Here is a 15,194-nt window from a genome sequence, read left to right on the forward strand (position 1 = left end):
CTCTTTCCTTTCCCATACCCCCCACAGCTGGAGGGTGTCCGAGAGACGGAAGTGAATGAAAGTGAATGAGCTTTGCCCTCTGTCAGCGGTTAAAGGTGCTTCAAAGCTCCAACTGCTTCCAGCTTGTTGGCAATCAAAAGACTAGACTGTTGTTGTGCAGTGCTGGTGTGAATGTGTGCCAATTTATTAATGTAAAACAGGATATGAAAAACGATATCTATTGCATATAAACACATCAAACAGTGTTGTCATGTTTTGGCCTCAGTTGAAGTATTTCTCATCGCTCTGTCGGATAAGAAGTTATTCTTTCTTCCAGACGTAAAAACCTTACAAACCATAGACTAAGCAATGGATGTAACCTTGTCTCTTTGACGTCACCAATATGTTTCTGAAGAGCCATTGTGAAGCTCAGTGTGGTGGCTCTGGCCGTCACAATCTATCCACCTCTGCCCAAAAGTGGGCCAAATGCAGCCTGGTTGCTGACAGCTAGCTTGAGAGCTAGTGGCTAGCTGTCACTCAATGCAGCGTTGTTCTAATTATGTAAAATAAGTAGGTTATCTAAAAATGTACCCTCTCACAGTTGACATGAATAGGGAGATTAGCTATAGAGGTCAAAATCATTGCGCGAACCAGGCTGTAACCGTGTTAATTTCTGTTTGTTGAGCATTTTAACATGCCGTCTTCTGGAGACTGACTCAAGCCAGCCTCAAGTGGCCATATGAGGAACTGCAGTTTTTGGCACTTCTACATTAGCTTCATTTGTCTGCCTCAGAGGTTGCCGCTTGTTTCAAACCTGTTGGATAAATATTGCATTGAAGCATTAAAGGTCCAATTCGTAAGATAGTTAAGCAAGTCAAATACTGATGCTTTGGGTTGGTAGGTCAGGCTGGCCACCAACCCAAAGCTTCAGTATTTGATGAGTTGGGAATGAGACTCAACAATCAGCTATCTTTCAAATTGGACCTTTAATTCCAAAAACAAAATGTATGTCAGAATTTTTTTTAACTTATGTGCAACAAAAAGAGGCACTCCTTTTGTTCTTGTGTGTGCTTTTTTGTATTTGAACAAATATGTTCTGTGTGCCATTGAATATCTGAATATCACAGTATCATTGTGATATAGTACATTTTCTGGAATGATGTGAATCACATAAACATTTAGTGTTTTGGCGACTCTAGATAAATTAAAAATCTAGATTCTGAATCCGATACTGGCATCAATATATCGTACTAACTGATTTGCAACATTGACCGCAATGGCAAAAGAGAGCAATCTCTTATTGTTGACAGATCTTCTCTTATTCTCTTATACTGCAATCTAGTATTTTGTGTGTGTGTGTGTGTGTGTGTGTGTGTGTGTGTGTGTGTGTGTGTGTGTGTGTGTGTGTGTGTGCTATTACTACCCAGGTGTCCATGATCATTTTGTAAATGCAACCAAAATGCAACATAATACTGAAAAGAAAAAGCTAAGTGTTGATCTTTGGTTTCACACATGACTCAAACCCCAGTCTCCTGGGTGAAAGACCTGGGTTTGGCCCATTCATCAACACAACCTCATCTCAGCATGGACTCGCTCTTTATATTTATCATAGAAGTCCTTTTGGGACATCATTCCAAAAAGTTGGGTTTTGGTTTGTGGTCACTCAAACTTAAGTCAAGGAAAGATTTTGCAGATTTTGAATTACCACCGGGCAATCTGTAACTCAGAAAGTATCCACAAATGATTAATGATTGTAGTTTAGTATTGGTCCTTTGCAGAATGGTTAAACACACCAGCGAAAAACAAACAGAAGAAGCAGTCAGTTTCAATAAAAGTGTAGGATGCAAAACACATTATGTCTAGTTACAAAAACATCTGATGCAGAAGAGGAAAGAGTGAAATTTACACCTAAAAAATCAACGTAACAAGCAAAGACACATCTGAACCACAGACCCTTAAATCCAAAGTATATGATAGCAGAAAACAGCATGGTAGGAAACAGCAGAAAACTCCACTGGTATAAATCACTCTAGATTTGACAAGCACTTCTGTACGTGGGAGCTCCGTTATGACTTGGCTTTTTCGCAGGCTGTTACACTAATGATCCTTCGGGGACGGCGGAGGTTTTCGGGATCGCTGGTTCTCTCATCACCCCACAGTAAACCTCTCGGCCCGCTCGCTGCCCGGCTCTCTGACCGATTGTATTTACAGCTGCTCCCAACATACAGCCCCTTCACCTCCTCTGCCTTAAATAAGAGGAGACAGCGCCTGAACAATGAAACTGACTGAGGTTTCCACTAATTCACAGGATATTTTTCCTTTCGCTGCCCCTGGGAGAGTGGTGGAGAGGGGGTTTACCCTACAGTCCTTCGACTCGCTCCTTATTGGTGTGTGGAGGAGGAAGGTTAATTGGATTGCTTTTGTTAGGTGACCCAACGCTACCTTCACACACATGCATTCTGCATGCCTGCATGTGTGTGTGTTTAAAATGTGTTCAAGCGCTTACGGATGCCTGCGACTTTGTGTTCGTGTGTCCATCTGGGCTTCTATCGCTCACTGGGGAGTCAGACTGGGAAGTGTATGAGGAAGTTTCAGCGATACTTGGACGGGGCTGCTGCTACTGCAGTCGGAGCGACTCTCCAGGGAGTCAGATATCAGTCAATGTGTTGGAAGTCAGATTTCAGCCAGTTCGTTGAGCTTTATTTGGAGCGTAACAAACTTTATGGGCCATGGTCCCTAATGCAGTGGTTCCCAACCAGTCAAGCTTCAGTTTCTTCTTTTTCATCAAGTCTTAGTTCACAGTAGTGTCCTGGTCCCCCTCTTTTTCTGGGTTTTACTGTGTCTTTTGCTCTGTTCCCTTCCTGTGTTCCTCCCCAGTCTGCTCTCCCTCCACACCTACACTGCATCATCTTCATTCCCAGTATTTTTCCCAGCCTATCAGCTCCTTCCCTGCTCTCTTGTTTCCCCTACTCGTTCCCCTCACCTGTGTTTCTCCACCTCGCTCCACCTGCACCTCATTCCCTTATTTAGTTTAGTTTGTATTTAAGTCCAGTCTTTCGTTCGGTCTTTGTCGCGTCGTCTGTTGTGTTTTCCTGATCCTGCTCCTGTGGTTTATTTTAAATTAAAAGCGCTGCAGCTGACCTGCCAGCCTTCCATCACTTGCACCTTCTTCTGCTCTCAGCTTTTTTATTTCAAATTAGAGCTGCAATAATTAATCGATTAGCTGCCAACATTTAAAGTAATCAACTATTTTGATAGATTAATCAGTTTGAGCATTAAGAATCTTTAAGAAAGATTTTCATATTTCAGTTTCTTAAATGTGAATACTTTCTTGTTTTTTTTCTCCGTAAACTGAATATCTTTGAGTAATGGACAAAACAAGACATTTGAGGGCATCATCTTGGGCTTTAGGGAAAACTGATAAACATTTTCACAATTTTTTGACATTGTATAGACTAAACAACTTATCTATTAATTAAGAAAATAATCAACAGAATGATCAACAGTTAAAATAGCCATCAGATTCAGCCCCATTTTCAGTTTTTCTTTTTTTATATAAAGCACTAACAAACAAAATTGTGATTTTAAATGTTGCTGCTTGTGCATGTCTTGGTGTTGTTGGTGCTTTTGTACCAAGTACACATGGCTTAAAACTTGAAAAACATTAGGGTCATTAGGGGTCAAAAACTATACACACTATACAGAGGTCATGTTTTCACCCGTGTCCGTTCATTCGTTGGCAGATTTACACAAAAACTACTGAACAGATTTCCACCAAACTTGAGAGGAGGATGGGTCTCGACCCAGAGTAGACCCAAGGAACCTTTGGTGCAGATCTGAATTGCTTTAACATTGTGAGATTCCGGGCATTTTTCAACATTTTCAATTATTTATTGATATTGCATGGATCTTGATGAGAGAAATCAGGCAAATTTAGGTGATTGGTATATATAAGTCAGTACAAAAGGGGACTGTAGGGCATTGGTGGAGGTATGCGCTCCACAGAGTGCCATTCTAGTTAATCTATACCATGGCCAGTATGTTCAAAAGGACCTAAAACACCAAACCCTTCCCTCTCTGCTCTCTCAGCACAAATTACTCTTTGTAAATGAGTCAATCAAATGTCCAAAACAACAATCATCCTCTCACTAAAGAGCGGTGTGAAGGTGGCATTTGTTGTGTTCAAAGGTCACAAAAGGGTGTGTTGATCTGAGCGACTCAAGGACACATGTCCCATTGCAGCCCAAAAGACAAACACACACTATCGTGAGGCGACCACAACGCAAATATCAACATTGATCTGTCAGCGTGCAGCCAAACGAGTCTGGTTTGTTCACCTGTGTGCACCTGTGAAGAGGAACATCGTGCCATCACACTTTTTAACAGCTTTTGTAACTCTCACGTCCCACTGATATTTGCATTGCTTAATGAATAAACCACAATCTCTTTGATGATCAAACACATCATCATCTCAGCTTAATCACAGAAGTCACAGAGTGTAGACATAAACAAGAGGTGTCTGCTGTGATCCAGGGATAATAGATCATTTTATTATCACTATTGGCGTCTTAAACTGCTCCTTTTATTGTTGCTTGTCGAAGTCATATGAACAACAGCTTTCAGATTAGCGTGCCCATTTATTTTCCACATCCCCATTACTCTGTCCATTAATTTCTCCTTTCTGGGAACGTTGCCCCAGATCTGGATCCCAGTAACACCCTGCTTTGGACGCTGTTCCCTTCCAAGACGCCTCCCGACCCAAATGTCTTCTAAGTCTCTGTTTGGACGGTTCAGTAACTTTACTGTTTACTACACTGTGTAATAGTGTGAGTTTTACAACACTTGCTGCTGTTGAATTTCAAGCCTTTAGCAATGCTGTACTTTTCGCTTGTGTAGTCATGTGTGTCTTTATGAAGCTGTGGCGGAGAACAGGGAAAGATGAGCCATATTCTCTAATCTTGATTAACAGCAAATGTTTCTTCCTAACTGGAAATCCTTGAAAACACTTTAATTTAAATGCTGTGTTTTCAAGGTTTGAAAGTGCTTGAATTTTGGATAGCGCTTTAACTCCTACAAATTGTAATTGCCTTATTTTCATGATACATTGTTGTATAGTGACTCAGCCAGCTCATATAAGATGCCAAGTCTTCTTAAAGACAGGCGAGACATTTTGAAACATGAAGCTTTTGGGGTTTTTCTTTAACTTGTCACCCTTCTGTTGAATGCTATCACAAAACATACATCAGTGTACATTTAAAATGTTGACTTTACTTTCTAAAAAAAACAATTACCTCATAATTACCAAGTGAAGTAAAGTAAATGTAAAGTAAATGTATGTAAATATTTATTTTACTACAGATGTTAGCTGCTGTTAAACTTGAAAATGCTTGAAAGTGCTTGAATTTGACTGGAAAAGGTATAGCTGAAACTGTAACTGAAAAATATGACAAAGTGACTTTACTTAAAGAAATCTAGAAAAACTGATTTAGTAGAATTTGAAGTTGTTAAAACTAATTAGCTCGTAACTTAACTTAAATGAAATAGTCTACTTTACTTGGTAATTCTGAGGTAATCAGTTTCCTGACTCTTTCAAAGTAAAGTCCACTTATTTTAAAACTTAGATTTACTGTGTGTATAGTGCATCAGGGAAAATACCTTAAAGGAACAAAATGCAGATAAATTCAAAGATATTTGCCGATGAGCCAGCAGATGAAACTGCAGCCATCATAATAAACTTCAAAGAGGACATTTAAAAAGAATCAAGGAGCTATTTTGAGTTACAGTATACTGAACATCTGGTATCTGAGTGCACACCAGCCTATATTTGGTTAGTGCTTATCTAACCTCTGACTGGCATACTTTCTTCTGCACAAGCTAACTTTCCTAATGTGAGTCTGTGGCTCGGTGCCACCTGAATAATGCGTGCTGTATTTCCCCTCATAACTGCATGACTAGCAAACACGTTTGCACACAAACAAATAAGGAAACACAGAACTAAAGTCCAGCTTTCAAAGAGATATTCCTCTTGATCAGCCAATAGAAGAGATGTCAACCTCATCGCGTCTATCTTTGTTGTTATCGATACTCTCTCCAGACAAGATGAAAATCTGCCACACCTCAATAAAAAAGGGCTTAGGGTGTTTTCCAGGTTTCTATCTCTCACCGGGCGGTCTTAATCAGCACAAAAGCTGGGAGGCTCATGTGGGTTGAATCCAATGTGGGATGAAATATTGTTGTGCCCTCGGGCCACGCGTGTAAACACAGCAGTGGCTGAAAACAAGTGGTGTCTCATACAGAGTGTTGAGTATAAAAGAAGCTGCCAAACTGAGGATTAGTACACGGTTGTTCTACATTGTGACGGAGATAAGACCAGGAGGGAACTGATTTTACTCTGAGTAGTAGGAAAGTTCAGAGGTGGAGGTGTTTAATCTCTTTGTGCATGTATATACAGAGTATGAGGGCCAGATTGTATAACCAGGAGATGTAGATGCACATCGTGTGATGTCAGAACTAAAGGTGGGGCTACTGATGAGGCGTTTCAGCAGCAGTGTTTTCTGTGGGAGAGAGGAGCTTCTGTAGGTGCTGACTTTGACCTTTTTAACTGTCAAAATCTTTTTACATGCGGAAGAACTGATATAAAACACTGAAGGAAAGGAAAAAGAGAAAAAGCTTAATAGGTCTCCTTTAAAGTACCAAAATGTAGGAAAGGAACATTTTTTATTCAAGTGACTTGTTTAGATGTAGGACCAGGTTAATATAAGATATGAATCAGGATCACATGGATGATGGTTGAATTTAGGCTGAGGTCACTAGTTCTCTAGTACAGCAATGAAAATGAAATGTCTTTGTGTCTTTTACAATGATTGTCTTGTCCCAATCTCAATAGAATCTAAATCGGGTCTTATGAATGCTTCTTCCCAGCCCCGGATACACACCATTAAATTAAACCCAAATCGGTCACGCCTCATTTTACAGTACACTAATAAGACATCACAAGCCGTACTTTGAGTCGTAAAACTAGAATGAATATGTTCTTTATTAGATGGTAAAACAGTTTTATCCTAATAAGACCCCATAGACCTAAAATATGCTGTAACTATAACCTGAATTAGACCTTAAATTCCAGGTTTTGTCTACTTTTACTCAAAGTAAGGCATAATCCATCTTATTTTCCATAAAATAAAGTGTGACCCCAAGCTGGTCGGAAATCAGTTCTACTTGACTTGTGATATTGTTTGTTCACAGTCAAAATGCAGTACATACTCCCACAGGAAGAACGTTTGTGTGCACATACAGTACATGTCATTATATGTGATATTTCTGTTTTGTTAGCAAGAAAACAGGAAAGATACAATACTTCACTGAGGTATGAGTAAAAAAATAACATTCAGTAGTAGAAAATAGGAGCTTTCTGTAGCTGTGCTCATGTGGCTGTGACCCACCAAACATTACTCTCCAACTTCCGTGAATACATCAAAACATGTGCCAACATCGTTTCCTAAAAAGGGTGCAAACACCTGAGCTTTAATGAGGAAAGTGTTCCTGAACACGCCACAGATCTGAACAATAGCTAAGAAGTGTGAAAGTGCACAAGTGGACAAAAAAACGACAACAACTTGGACAGTGTACAGTTTTTCTGACCTACAACCAACATTTTGTCTCACTGTGTAGAGCTGTGTGTACGGGGAGAACCGGACCTCCATCCAGTGCACCACACCCTCTCTGGCCAAACTGGGTCTGCAGCCTCCCGTCTTCACCAAGGTGGCGTTCGTCCTGGACGGCTACTCCACGGATCAGTGGGACCTGATCTACGTGGAGGACCCCCTCTTCCAGGACCCCAAGCTCACGTCTAAGGACAACAAGAGCATCGTGGAGCTCAAGGTAAATGCCACAACAGTTGGTTCATACCTGCCAACACTCCTAATTTTCATGGAAGTCTCCCGTATTCTCAACCTTTCCTCCCGCTGGGCTCCCGATGGGTAATTTCTCATGTTAATCTCCTGATTTTATAGTGATACAAATAAAATATCAGTTTGCCAGTGAAAATGGATGAAAAGGGTCCAAGAAGAGTTAGTTATTTTGCTGTAAGTTAAGCATTTAAGACTAATTGAAAGTCATTTTACTTTCACATTCTTGTGTCTATTCTTGTAATCTGTGGCGTTGAGGGTAGGTCATTTATCAATATCCCAGAAAATCTTGCTTTTTTCACAACCTAATCTTAGCAGGTATGTTTGCTCAATTTTGTTGTTTGTAGTGGAGTTGACTTGTTTGCTTTCATTGCCTTTCATTTACTGTAATGTTTGAAAAAATATCACATAACAGCAAAAGGTTAGAGCTCAGAGGTGTGAGCCTGCTACAAAACTGCGCCGTTGGTAAAGATTTCTTGTTAAAGAGAACTCCAGCAGGGAAGGCACCTGCAGAAACAGGTGCAGAAACTCAAGACACCTGCAGAAACTCCAGTTGAGTTGAGTTCAAGGTTTTCTATTTATGTGCTGTAGCGAATTTCAAACGCTTAGAAGCAGAAACATATCAAAACTGGAACCGGAATACAAGAAATACTAACCCCCTGCACCAGTCTGCTAACTGACAAACACACAATACTGGTTCAGGTCTGCAGAGTTTGATATTTGAGATTTGTTTGACTTCTTTATTCAGAGATGCAGTTTCCAGGACTTTAATGAATGGGATGTATTCACAATATGAACCCAGGTTGATGTTCATCCTGCTGTTCGCCGCACTTTGCCTCCCAATCGACACATTCACACGTACAACCCTCAATGGTCCAGGTCAAGTTGGGAAGGAAACAATACTGAAAGAAAAACAGGAAGTGGAGTCTGTTTCCCATCGTTTGCACCCCCCACCCCGTCCTCCCCATCCCTTCTCAGATGCTATACGTCTCTACATATTCTCTCTGTTGACTTGCATTGTTCTGGCTGCCGAGGTCAAAGCTCTTGACATATTAATGCTGCTTTTCAAACAAGCCACCACATTCCCCTGAGCCTGTTTTAGGAACACAATGAAATACATATTTCTCCTCTTTTCTTTCTTTCATTTTTTTGTTGACTGCAGCTCGACGGTTTGTGGCAGCTGTGCTGAACCTCTCGCAGGGTATCCTGGCTGCTTTTTTTCTTCTTTCTCTCTTTTCCCAGACGTGACCTTGGCCCCGATGCTAAATCCACCACCAACCAGACCTCTATCCCCCCTTCATCCCTCCCTTCAGCCCCAGACAAACCCCCAGTTTTTACCCAGGGGGGATGGTACCAAGCATTGCACCGAAACAGGTCCACATTTAACGCCATCTGATAACCCTGCCCTGCAATGGTCTCCAGTAAAGGGCGAATTCTGGGCTCATTTAGCACCATCTGATAACTCTAGCTTCAAACTGGCAGCCAATAACAGACAAATAAAGGAATATTTAGCTCTGAGTGACAGCTATGCACCAGTACGACGGCTCATGCAGGAACCAATTTGCTGACTTTGGCATGCGGCCAGGTTCTTATCGCTGCCAATCACATCACGGGAGACTGGGAAGCATCTCACTTTTAATCATCATCGTAAGAGTTTATTTAGAGTGACTGGTATTACGGTGATGGCTTGTTAATAACTTTAATAACTGGTCTCTGCTGTGTGTGCAGTATTGTGACGCCTTCAGCCGGGAAACACACTGAATAAGAAGTGTATTGGATGATCTTGTTACGAAATCTTGTCTTTGTGCGTAAGCTAATTGCAAATTAGTGGTTCATGTTGCTTTGTAGACCGCGAAAGTGCAGTGTGTGTGTATGTGAGTGTGTGTGTGTGTGTGTGTGTGCGAGAGAGAGAGAGAGAGAGAGAGAGAGAGAGAGAGAGAGGGTGCAGGAACAGGTGCGAGCCTCCACTCTGTGTCAAATTGGAAAATCCCAAGCTGTCACGCAAGGAATGTGATCATTCTCTTTATTGCCTTCTGCTGCACTCAAACAAGTGTGTTTATGTGTGTGTGAGAGAGAGCGAGGGAGGGAGGGAGACGGAATCACAGAAACAAAAGTGAACTAGAAGAGAAAGCAAGGGAACAAGAGCGAGTCAGAGAACAAATTATGCTGCGTTGTTCTTTCGCAGCTTCCCGTCAAACAGCGCACACACACGCGCTCACTAACTCGGTTACACACACTCACGTGGTTAATTGCTGTGTGTGCTTCCAGTCAGATCTCAGAGGGGGTGTTTGTTGTCATCCCGCTAGAGGTCACGCGAACAGAATAAGTTGCTCTGTCTCACTCATTTTCTGCAGCGGCAGGCTCGGTTCATGCTTTCAATCACTGTGAATCATGACAAGCTCTGCCAAGAAGACAGACCTGCACCTCATTTACTGCCGTATACTTCACGTCTCTGAGGACCATCTTTCCAACACAATTGAAGCCCTCTGTTTCCAAATTCCAGTATTTCCTAAACAAGCCATGGCTTCAGGCTTTTTGAAGATTTCAAGATGTGTATTGTCAATTGTGTTATAAATTAACAAAAAAAAAAACAGAGTATGCAGAATAAAAATATAGGACAGCAGGGATAAGGTGCATGTGGATATACTATCTATACATGTATATAATATAACGATAATAGAGACGATAATATAATTACAGAATGTAAAGATAACAACCGTACACTCATGTCACATATTCACACTCTTCAAGCTTCTGTGTGCAGCTTTTAAACTATCTATTAAAGGCAAATTTGTAGACCCAGTTTTGAGGTTGGTAAATCGATTAATAAATTGATAAATTGATTTATACCAAAGCAGAAAGCCAAATCCCAGGACAACCTTGGGGAAAAAAATCCTTACCTCCCCCTCAACCATCCTCACCAGCAAGAGAGCCCTCATTACGCTGACATAATGCCGCCCCACTGTGTGATTTTGGATAGCATGCCAGCTTTCTGGAAGCAAAAAAGGGCAAAACAGGAGGGAGGGCAAAACAGGGTTGGCGTCCAGTGTGATGAGTAACATACATATCGAGCAGCAACATTGCTTTCTGAACAATAACACTGCCGCAAAGTTGCTGTGCATTATATACAACATGATGCAAAATACAGTGGATTTGTTCAGGCAACGTGTTTATGCAGAAATGGAATAATTAAATGAATTGGCTGTTTCTCGTCTTCTTTGAGTTAGCTGCTAACTGCTGCTAACTGCCTTTTTAAATCTCCCAGTGCTAGGCTGCACTCATAACACCTCTCCAAAATATCACACCCCTCTCCCGCCCTCCCAGGGGTTCTGAACTCAGGGCCCAAAAATGAATAAATTGCCCTGTGATGGAACTGGGCTCAGTTTTATCTTGTGCCAATCAATTTGTGTTAATTTGATTAAATACAAATCTTTTTAGGAATGTGCACCATACAGGCAGGCATAATAGCTATATCATGTATAAGGACCTTGCCAATTCATCTTTAAATAGACTTGCTTTACATAGCAGGGACTCAAGGCTGGCCAGTAATACTCCTCAGGCTCTTCTCATTGTGTTTTAATTGTTTCTATTCCCTAACGGGGAAAAAAATCATATTTCTGTCCACTAGTTTATGATGGTCAAGCTTGCTCTTTGATTTGTACTCATCCTTCCTGTAGGCAGTGAACAGAGCTTACCTGAGAGGAAAGAGGTTTAATGTGAAATATCCGTGATGCTAATTCTTTGACTGACAGATATCATTTCATCTAAAAATCATAAACAAGCTTTTTGGTGTTTTAGTTTGCATTTTTGTGTGTTTCCAGTTTATTTTGACAAGATACATTTGTCTCACTGTCTGGCCTCACTGACCTTTGACCTCAGTAATAGTAGCTTGTTATGTTGCTGAGCTGGAAGTGTTGACCTCCACCCTTTTGCAAACTGTTGACCTCTTATGTCTCTTCCCTTGCTCCCTCCTTCCCTTTTGCTGTCTTTCCTCCCATCTCCCTTTTTTCCTCTCCATCTCTCTCTATTTCCTCCAGGGTGACCGGATGGACAGGGAGGCGATGAAGTGCCAGGTTTTGACTGTTTCCAACCACAGCTGTGAGAGTCTGACTCTGGTTGGAAACACTCTGGAGTGCACCGTTCCCACCGAGCTGCAGGCCGTCCCCCCCAGGGAGCTGCAGGTGGAGGTGAGACACACCTGCAGTTTACACTCTCACATAACCACCTCAACATTTTAAACATTTTGTTCTGCCTTTTAGGCCCTTTGTTGCCTTTGTTATTATTTTCTCTTCTTTTTAAACTTTGTTTAACTGCTCACTGACAGAAACACACAACTTACTGCTGTATAGAGATAGACAGGTGCTCACACCTCCAGTTGGTCAACAACTATTTAATTAAAAATACAGCCTTTTGTTTGTAGAACCACCCAGCCCACCACAAATACACATCCACACCCAACACACACAGAGATATAAACACGCACACTGACTGAAAGGGCTTCTTGTTCCGGTTTTCCTGCATGAGGAAAGCTTCAGTGATTGGTTGAAGTTGTATTTGGATGGCAGTGCGTGTGTGTGTGTGTGTGTGTGTGTGTGTGTGTGTGTGTGTGTGTGTGTGTGTGTGTGTGTGTGTGTGTGTGTGTGTGTCAGGGTGTGTTCAACAGTTTGTTGACAATCAGGTTAATTTCATTTGCATGTTATTGAATTAGCTCATTGTCCTTTTGAAGTTTAGACCACAAGACGATGCTAACAGTTTTATTTCTCAGTCGTATGTTTTAAAGACTCACCTGAATGGACAAAAAGTAATTTTCTCCTCTAAGTCTGTATTATCAAAATCTTATTTTCTTTTTTAAAATCAACTTGAAACAAGTAAAACTAACTACCAAAGTGGTGAGAACATTTTGACCTGCATCCAATTCAGATTGGCTTGTTTCAAACGTTGAATAGACAGTGTTAATTATATTAAAACAAGTGCACAGATCAGCCTCATCCTGTCTCAACATAGACAATTCCTGACAATGAAACGAAGGAACAACTGGGAACGAGTGGACTGAAAGAACTAATCATGTTTGATTACCCCTTACAAATATGTCACTGGTAGAAAACTCCTGCGTCACATAGCATAGATACAATTCAGTGGTCCTTTTTTGATGATGTTACTTCGAAGCGTATTCATTTCAAAATCTTTTGAAATGCATGTTTGATGCTTTCATATGATAACAACACTTTGATGTTTAATCAGATATTCTGTATCAGATATTTGCTGGATCCAACACAGCAGAGATCCATAAAGCCTCTTATAATGCATTTATATGAAAATTCCCCTCTGTTTGTATTATCGGGCTCACAGGAAGAATTTTAGCAATAAAAGGTATCATATTGTATCACAGCACCTGCTTCTGAGGAGGAAGAGGCTGACTCACCACATAGCAACAACATAACACAGTGAGGACAGACGGATAGAGTCTGTGCAAGAAGAGTTCATTTTTTTAATAGTCATGGTTATTTTTAATGGTGTTTGATTAAATTTGACTTAGTTACACATTAATAACATCTCATTACTTGAGACTTTATTCAAAATGTTGCCTGTTTTTTATTAATTTGATTCCAGGTTGACAGTAATAAAACAAAAAGTGAAGACTAACTTCACTGTGTGAGTTCTCTTGAAGCAGAAACAGGATCGTTCTGCCATCGGCCACTCTGAGCTCTTCATTCTGCGCTGTGGGAAATTCATGGAAAACACCACATTCCTTCAGCGTTCCAGATCGTTTACTGGAGACTTCAATAACTCTCCTGTCCTAATGCAGTCCCTTATAAAATCGGCTCAGGGAGAATTTATTACACAGCGCGTTGAGTGAGAGGGCTCAGCATCCAGCTGTCTTGTCACTTGAATATAAGTCAAGCATCCTCTGAGTCGTGAGAAGTGGACGTACAGTATAGATTTGTCAGAGGAAAAACACACACGCACACTGTCTTTTATTAATCAGGAAAGTTTAGACAGGATATAATTTATTTGGTTTAACTGCTGTAACTCTGATTGTTGAAAAAAAAAACCTCAGTAATTATATGTTATTATAGATAGTGAAAACATCCCAAAAAAGCTCTTTTTTAAAGGGTGTTTATTAACTTAACACCTCCTGAAAATCTTGTTTCACTGACCTCCGCTGGTTTAATTTCTTGCCTCAGTCAAGGCAGCAGTCGTGTAGCGTTGTATTGCAGGAGCTTTTGACAGAGCCATCCAACCTATTATAACCTTTATTTTAATCAGTAAATGCATATAAACTCACTGAAGGTTGTGATTACTTGTGCCCCATAGAAAAAAATCCATTTGGAACAAAAAGGAATGAAAACCTGCTAGATTATTGCTTTTTATTTCCAATCCCTTCGTTCACTGTATTTCAGTTCTTTTTGTGGATATCTGGCCAAAACGTACATACCACAGCCCCATGTCAACACGTTTCCAGCAGCTAAAGTGGAGTCTGACAGCAGGAAATTTTTCAGTGAATGTCAGGTTTTGGTGTCAAAGAGAGAGCTTCAAGAAAAACATATTGGACCAATATTTAGCAATAATACAGAGAGAACGAGGTGGAAAAGCCAAGTTCTATACCCAAAATAGACCAGGATACTAGAATTTAAGTTCTTGATCAATTTTGTGGAGTTTGAAAAGGCATTCATGCAAACTGACCTACTGTAAAGATAGTTGGCTCATTTATGCTCAGTGTTAGATACAGATATGGACAGAGGGCTCTGTCCGTACTCTGCATTCATTTCGTATTTGTGCACGTTTTCTGGAAGCTCATGTATGAATCATCAATAGACATCCAAAAGTATGCTAAAGTGCGTAAAAGAGACATAAATGAGCCTTAAGGGAAAGAGAAGTGCATTGAACATCCCACATTATAATGAAACTTATGTTTTGTGCTCTGTCAACAAACAGCCTCCAAACAAGTTAAATGAGTTTTGATAAGACCTTTATGATACAAACTAATACGACATGCCGAGCCTCAGACGTCCTCATGTCATCCTTAAAGATAACATCGGCCGCCTTCTGGTGAAGCAGCGTTGTGCTTCAGACCCGACGTTATCAGCCCCATCACTGTTGACTTGTGAACTGTCCTTCAGAGGAGAGCCTTTATCTCAGGGGATGGTCAGCCAATATCCCTTACACACACACTCATATATCCCCTATCTCTAGACATGCCAGCATACACACTCATACACACACAGACACACACAAGCACCATCCCATCTGCAGTAGAAACCTCATTTCCACTAAACCTAATAATGGCAAAAGCAATATCACTGATGT

General features: G+C 40.8%; 1 protein-coding gene across 1 annotated transcript in view; it reads left to right on the forward strand.

Annotated features, from left to right (window-relative positions):
• Positions 1-15,194, forward strand: part of met (MET proto-oncogene, receptor tyrosine kinase) — a 76,037-nt gene that overhangs the window by 45,857 nt on the left and 14,986 nt on the right. Inside the window, exons 11-12 of the mRNA XM_073471280.1 lie at positions 7,651-7,860; positions 11,924-12,073. Of these exons, the coding sequence (XP_073327381.1) occupies positions 7,651-7,860; positions 11,924-12,073 (360 nt within the window). The remainder of the gene's footprint in view (positions 1-7,650; positions 7,861-11,923; positions 12,074-15,194) is intronic.

Source organism: Pagrus major, chromosome 8 (assembly GCF_040436345.1).
Source record: "Pagrus major chromosome 8, Pma_NU_1.0".
Lineage (NCBI taxonomy): Eukaryota > Metazoa > Chordata > Actinopteri > Spariformes > Sparidae > Pagrus > Pagrus major.